This window comes from Petaurus breviceps, unplaced genomic scaffold (genome assembly GCF_028583685.1).
Source record: "Petaurus breviceps papuanus isolate PSGF00001 unplaced genomic scaffold, PetGlider_PUasm1.0 188, whole genome shotgun sequence".
NCBI lineage: Eukaryota > Metazoa > Chordata > Mammalia > Diprotodontia > Petauridae > Petaurus > Petaurus breviceps.
Genome location: NW_027185804.1, coordinates 3,300,400 through 3,307,681, shown reverse-complemented (window position 1 = coordinate 3,307,681; position 7,282 = coordinate 3,300,400). Strand labels below are relative to the sequence as shown.

Genomic DNA, 7,282 nt, shown 5'->3' with positions numbered 1-7,282 from the left:
AACGGCTGGGCGCTGTGCTCTGCTCTGGCCGGTCACTGGGGTATGGGGGTGGTGGTGCCGGGAGAGTGGCAGTGGCTTCTCAGAAGCACGTGTGTGTGTCAGGCGCTCCTTTCCTCCCCGCCCTCGCAGGAGGCTCTGCGCGCACGAACACACACACATACACACACACACACACACACTCTCTCTCTCTCTCTCTCTCTCTCTCTCTCTCTCTCTCACACACACACACACACACACACACACACACACACACACACACACACACACACACACTCGCACACTACGGCTCCGCTTTTGTGTTTTGTCAGAATTAATGAGAAAAGTTCCCTTGCCCTAGGGGTAATTAGTGTCCTTGGAGTTAAATAAGCTAATACTTAGGCACCTCTGGCACAGGCAATTATGTTTGTGTATTGAATAATTGATTCAAAGGGGGGGGGGAAGGGCCGCTAATCAGATCTGAGCATAATGAATTGATTTAATTAACAGGGGAATCTGAGGGTCCCTGGGAAATGCGGGCGTTTATTCAGCAGCTGGAGAGGGCAGAGGCACATAAATTGCGAGCGGGTGGCGGCGGCTCCGGCTCGGGCTCCGGCTCCTCCTCGCTCCCTTGCTGTCCCTGGCTGCAGCCTCGCCCGCCTGCCCGCCGCCAAGCAACTGCTCCTGGCCCGGAGCAAGCCAGGCTCCCGGCTCCCGGCTCCCGGCTCCCGGCTTTGGGCTCCGGGCTCCGAGCAGGTTCGCGCTCCCTTCTGTTCCCTGCCCGGCTCCCAGGCTCCCCGGCTCCTTGGCTCCCAGGCACACGGCCCGCCCCGCGCTCTCGCCAGGCTGCCCTTTCACAAATTCATTATTAATCTTCCCCTCAGCGTGCCCGCCTCCCGCTGCACAGCAGGGGCCCGGGCTGGGGAGCCAGAGCCCGAGCCCGAGCCGAGGCAGGGGCCAGGATCCAGATAGGGAGAAGCAGCGCCGGCCGGGTCCAGCCCGGGCCGGGCAGAGGGCGCGCTCGGAGAGGGCCGGCCCAGGGCCGGCGGCCGCCGTCTCCCCAGACCCGTGCCCCAGTCTCCGTCCCCTCTGGGGCTCCCGAGCAGCCGGGAAGCAGCGGCGTCTTGCCCACGCTCTCCCGGGCGGACGGCGGCAGCTGCCGCGGGTGGAGGAAGAGCCGCGGCGGCGGCAGCAGCGTCGCGGGCGCAGAGCCCCGGCAGCCAGGACAATGGTGCTGGATAAGGAGGACGGTAGGTGCCCCCCTTGGCGGCCCGGTCCGTGCGCCCCGGGCCTGGGAGGAGAAGGTGGCCCGGGGCCCGGAGTGGGGGGAGGGAGGCAGGTTGCGCGCGCCACCTTCCAACTCTGTGCCCGGCAGCCCCGGGAGGTAGAAAGTGGATTTGTTGTGGCTTGAACGGGGCCGGGATGGGGGGCGGGGAGGGGGGGAGCGCAATACGCATAAACGCTGGGGCCGGCAGCTGGAACCGCGCTTAGCTACGGACCCGCCACGGTGGACAGGCCGGACTTTTTGAAGCTAACAACCCCCCCTCCCCCCCGCAACTGTGTTCTGGGGCTTGAGGGGGAGGGGAAGGAAGGGGAGGTGTGGTGTGCGGCGGGGCGGGACACGCTGGCTTCTCCCCTGGGATCCCGCCCCCGACTGCTTTGCCCAAACCGACAAAGGGCGGGGGGGCGGAGATTTACTTTTTAAAGGCGGGGGGGGAGACCAGAGTTGACCCCAACACCCCTGCTCCTGATTCGAGGACTCCTGATGTAGAGATCCCTTTTGAGGAAGCCAATGGGGGAGGGGAGGGTCAGAGCAGTGATCCAGGGCGGACTAGGACCTGTCACCAGGATCTGTCCGGGAGAGAGCCCTGTGGCCGCCCCTTAAAGAGACCTGTACAACTGCTAAGAGAGTTAGAGGACTGGGGGAGAGACTCCCTTTCCCCACTTCTCCCTCTGCCCCGCCCCCCCACTTCCAGGAGGCGGTGTGACTGCTCACCAACAGCTTAGGAAGTCCCTGGCAGTTCCTCTCTCGCGTCTCCCTCACTCTCTCTGCCTCTCTACACCCCTTCCCCAAATGTAGGGCCTTCCCATCGTTGATAGGTAGTATCCTTCCTAGAAAAGTGCCACAGAGCTCCAGGTAACACTTTCTAAAAGACCTTTGGGCATCGAGGTCCTTTTTAAGAGACAGGATGAGAGGGAGCCCCAACATGAGGGAGGGAGAAGTCCTCAGACTCTATTCTTGTCCCTGACCCATAGTGGTGCAGTGAGGTTTTCGCTTCCTCATCTTCTAGCCCATTAAATTGCCTTTGTTTTCCCAGACTTCCATTGGCTAGAGCTCCTAACAGGGTACTTCCTTCTTCTATTCCTGCAGATGCCTCCCCTCTCAGAATAAGTAGAGTCTAGGGTCCGAGGATCTATACTAGGCACTCCAGCTTTTAGTGGTGAACTTCAGAAGAAAAGTACCCAAATGTTTCGCTTATCCCTCCCCAGCTGGGCCAAGCTTCCTATTATTATCCTGGGGTTGCTAATCTCATAGAGATAGAGAGACACATGGGCCAAGAATTCGGTGGAAGTGGGAAGGTCACTGGGCCAGGAAACCGAAGGGAGCCTTTGCCTTTTTACTCCTCTCAATCCGAGGGAATCCTAGAGCATCCCGAGTAGGAATTTTTGGTGGCCAGAGCTATCAAATGCTCAAGGGGGAAGGGAGATGAGGAATATTTCATGACTGCTTAGAGATTGGGGAAGTAGATAGTCATGTTGGAAGACAATCTCGAACCCCAGAGTTAGTGCTGCTGGTGCTTACCAGGAAGGATTGCAGAGCATTGTGCCTTTAGTGCTTTGACCCCTGGCTATGCCCTGCTGGACCTACCAAGCAAAGGACTTCCGTGGGCTACGAGCAGGAAGAGGTGCTGTTTTTCTTACTTCTGATTAGTAGGGATGCAGGCAGGCACAGTTAAGTGGTACAAAAATTGAAGACTGTTAAATTCTTTGTTCCTATTCAGGTCTGCTGACCTGTGACTGCAAGACTAGCTGCTGGTCAACAATGGGAGGGAAACAGGCAAATGGCCAGAGGAGGGCTGCATATTGGTTCTCTCAGTATTGCAGATGTGGTCATTAAACACAGGGCCTTGCAACTGGCGTGATGGAAAGAAGATTGGTCACACATACACACACACACACACACACTTATCCTAGTAAGTAGTCTTCCTCATCCTCCAATAACAAAAGTCACCTGAATGCCTGGTTTCTTGAAGGTTCCTTAGAGCCATGTACCCCTTTGCCCTCAGAGGCAGCTGGGGTTGCCAGTAGACCATGAATCTTCTTGTTCTGGTTTTCTTTCCACACAGGGCTTAGAAAACCTGGGAGCATTCTGTATGTACTTTGACTTTGAGGTAGTTTTAAAAATCCCAATCTATGTAATTTTCCCCCAAAATGAAGGAAAACTGAGTTTGCAGCATGAGAATTTTAGTTTTTATATCTATGTGGCAAAATGCTATTGTGTGTGTGTGTGTGTGTGTGTGTGTGTGTACTCAGCACCCAAGTGTTTGCCTCATTCCAGGGGGAGGTAGCTGGAGCCCTCACTCAGTGACTTTACCCCCAGTCCATAGAGCAATGTGAGGTTTGAGAAAAGGCATTCTCCAGGCTGAAGGAAGGCCTCAGGCTCTGGGTGCTCCCTGTGAAACTCAGCCTCACTGACCATGATATCCTGGAGTAACTTAGGCTAGGTCCAATGCTCCCAGACTTGGGGGTGGGATGTAAGGACAGTGTAGGGGTGCTGGCCTCAGGCCATATTGATTTCTGTGACATTTGGTGCCAGATTATAGGATACCAAATGTAGAACAGGTAGAAAGGAAGAATATTCAGAGAAACTGAGACCCAGAGAAGAGTGACTTTCCCAAGGTCAAGAGGCAGAAAGACTTTCGACCTAAGTTTTCCTATTTTATTTCCTATGTCCTTTCCACTTTACCATACTGCCTATTTGTTCCTGGCATCTGAGGCACTATGCTCCAGCCTCTGCCTCAGTACAGAAATCTCTCTCCCAGCATCTCCGACAGGTCTTCACTGAGTCTTTGCTTGAATACCTCCACTGACAGGGAGCTTACCACCTCATAAAGCATCCTGTCCTAACCTCTCTCTTGCCTTCCTCAGGCCCTAGGGAACTAATCCAACCCACTGCCACGACCAAATATGGGTCCGAGTCTTCTGTTGGTATAGCTCCCCTTTTCAGTACTAGACTCAAAAGTCAGTTCTCCTATAAGTAAGGCACAGGCCCCTCCAAAGAGCAATTTAAACATTTGACCACCTATGTGTGCAAGCTCATTATTGTTGGGGTGGACACTCCAAGAGCAAACTGCCTTTCCTCACCCGATGTTATTTAATTTTTCTGCCTTAATAGGGATTCTGAGACTGTTGAGGTCACTGCATTGTAGGCTACAGAGAGCCGTCCAAGGAGTCTACAGGATAAGTGACATGCCGAGTATGTTGTGAAATCACACCACACTATATCAGCAATGCGGGCTCATTTGGTGTGTCTTGGGGAACACTCAAGGGCCCTCCCTCTGTTGGAACCTGATAGGATATCTGAAACATGATTCCAGATCAGCAACACCAAAGCACCCACAGATACAAGAACTTGGGGAGGCAAGAATGGGAGCTTTTGTTCCCAGCCACAAGTATTCATAGGACCTGAGAGCTTATCCAGCTTAACCGTCCCAGGAAACTGAGGCTCAGAGGGGCAAAGGGATTTGACCAAGGTCACACAGATAGTAAACGGTAGAATCAAGATTTTAACCTAAGTCTTAACAATAGCAAATCCATTGCTCTTTCCACAGCATCAGGTTGTGTCTGTCCCCCAGAGCAGACTTTCTCAGTGAAGGAGGTTAACAATGCAGGTCTAGTCCCTAGGTCCTACAGCCCCAGGGGCTGTACTGCACTGGGTACTGCTGCCAGCCTATAGTTCTCTCTTCCTCTCTTTTCCCCAAATCCCTAGAAGTAGGATTTCAGCTCACACAATTCCTGCCCTGGTAGTGTTTAGATGTTTTGTCCAGTTCTCATGGATTAATTATTGGAATTCTAGCTGTTTAACTCCTAATTAGGTGCCTTGGAGATTAAGGAGGAATATGCTGTTGAGAATGAATTTCTTAGGGTGTTGAGTATCTGTGGGAAGGTGTTGTAATTCGAATGTAAATTTGAAAATAAGAAAGGCAAACAAACTAGCAAACAAAAAATACCAGCCCAATTCTGTGGTAAGAGGGAAATTCCTTCTTCACATAATGTGCACAAAGAAAATGATCTTACTGGAATGAGATGGTTTTGAGTGAATGTCTAAAGGTGGGGATAATGCAGAATTTTAGGCTGACTATCTGAAAGAAATAACACTCCACTCCTGATTGATAACTCAAGTGATCCAAAACTCTGGTCTTGGAAATGAAGGGTGATATGTCAGGAATGTGCTTTGGGATTGGGGGAAAGGCCTCAATACTGAATATTTTTGTGATAGGACATACTTGGATATGAAAATACGGCCTCTGGGTTATTGTAATGCCATGATTTTTGTTCGTTTGGGGAGGCATATAAGTAGTCGATGGAAAGTTTCTTAATTTGTGACTTGGAAGCCTCCCTTTAATGGGTGAGAATCAAACACCTTTTGAGGTCAGTCCTCTATCTTTGGGTATATCAGGCACCTTGCTCATCTCTTCAGACTGTCACAAAGGGAAGGGAAAGAGTCCTGGATGAAAGCTATTTTGTGCAAAATGAGCTACTTAGCTTTAAATATATCCAAGGACTCTTTGGATTAAGCATTCAAAATGGAGGGGAAGGGGAAAAGCATCAGAGCTGTGGATAAGGAAGCTAATTAAAAGCAGGTTTTAGGGATGTAATGCCTGAGTTTCCTACTCTTACTTTGGAAAAATCTCACTTTCCTGCTTGGACCAAGGATAGCAGAACCCCTGAAATGGAATCAGAGGTGGCATTGGGTAGAAGGTGCAGCATGGTCTAGTGAGAAATCCACTGATCTTGGAGTAAGAATAGCTGAGTTCAAGTGCTGGCATCAACACTAGTGATGTTACCCTGGGCAACACATTTCCCCTCACAGAGCCTCAGTTTCCTTTTCTGTCACATTGGGAATAATAATCATTGCATGTATTTCCTACATCACTGAGTTTATCATGAGGAAAAGTACCTTGTTAACCATCTTATTAAAGGGAGATTTACAGCTCTAGTTTTCCTTTGTTGCTGAAAAGCATCTCCTTTATTTGATTGGTGTTTTGTGGTTTACAAAGTGTTTTCACTTTATGTGATAATTCATATGACCCTCACAACAACCTTATGGTGAAGGTAGTGCAGACATTATCCTTGTTTCACAGACAAACTGCAGTATTCAAGATTTCATTACTCCTATACCTGAAGTCTTTCCACTCATTAAGCCAAGCTGTTTCTTCAGAAAATTTTGATATCCCTCTTTGACAATATGTATTCCCCCCAAAAATGCCAGAGCAGTTGCATTGGGTATGTTGTGGCTCTAATCTGTCTTTCAGGGCTGGCTTGAACCCAGTTTGGGCAGACAGTGGGGATAGAGTAGTATTTTCCCCAAAAGTAAGAAGGTAGATGAAAACTTTATGCAGAACTCGAATGGCCCAAGAAACTGCTTGGGAAATCATAAAATTCTAGACCAAACCCTAGAACCATAGAATAGATCAGGAGGGCTAAGACCTGTCTGGCCAGAAAGATGACCTTCAGAAACCTGGGTTACTGCACATCCAGTAACTAAGATTCTTTCAGTTTTAGAGGTGGAGAGTGGAGAAAAGGGGGGAGTACGTGCATTGCCCCAACCTCCAATTTCTACCTTCTAGGTTAAAGTCAGACACCAAATCCCAAAGCTTGGCATAATGTGTTAGAAAGGTCCCTGACCCAGAAGTTGAGAGACCTAAGTTTGAATCTTGCTTCACACAACCTGACTTTGTGACCTTGATCAAGTCATTCCCCTCTCTAGGTGGAGTCCCTTCCCCTGTGAAATGAGAGTTGGATATTCCATTGGGGTTGGAGTTGCTGTTTGACCAGAGAGGGAATGGGTTTCTGAGGTTGAGAGAAAAGACAGCTCTATGATGATAAACATGCACCCATGGAGTGGAGTGAGACAGGAGAGGGGCTGGAGGCTGTGATCCCTCTTATAACTGAGGGTCACAGTGTACCTCTGGTTCTGAAAAAATCTGCAAAAAGTGATGGGGGGAGACGAGAGAGACAGAGAGAGATAGACAAACAGAGACAGAGAGAGAGAGAGAGAGAGAGAGAGAGAGAGAGAGAGAGA

At 50.3% G+C, this 7,282-nt stretch overlaps 1 protein-coding gene across 2 annotated transcripts in view; it reads left to right on the top strand.

Annotated features, from left to right (window-relative positions):
* The first annotated feature begins 851 nt into the window (after positions 1-851).
* Positions 852-7,282, top strand: part of LMO1 (LIM domain only 1) — a 66,489-nt gene continuing 60,058 nt past the window's right edge. Inside the window, exon 1 of one of the 2 annotated variants that reach the window (XM_069091168.1) lies at positions 852-1,226. In XM_069091168.1, coding sequence (XP_068947269.1) covers positions 1,205-1,226 — 22 coding nt within the window. In that variant the 5' untranslated portion in view covers positions 852-1,204. The remainder of the gene's footprint in view (positions 1,227-7,282) is intronic. The other variant, XM_069091167.1, reaches the window with a different exon arrangement.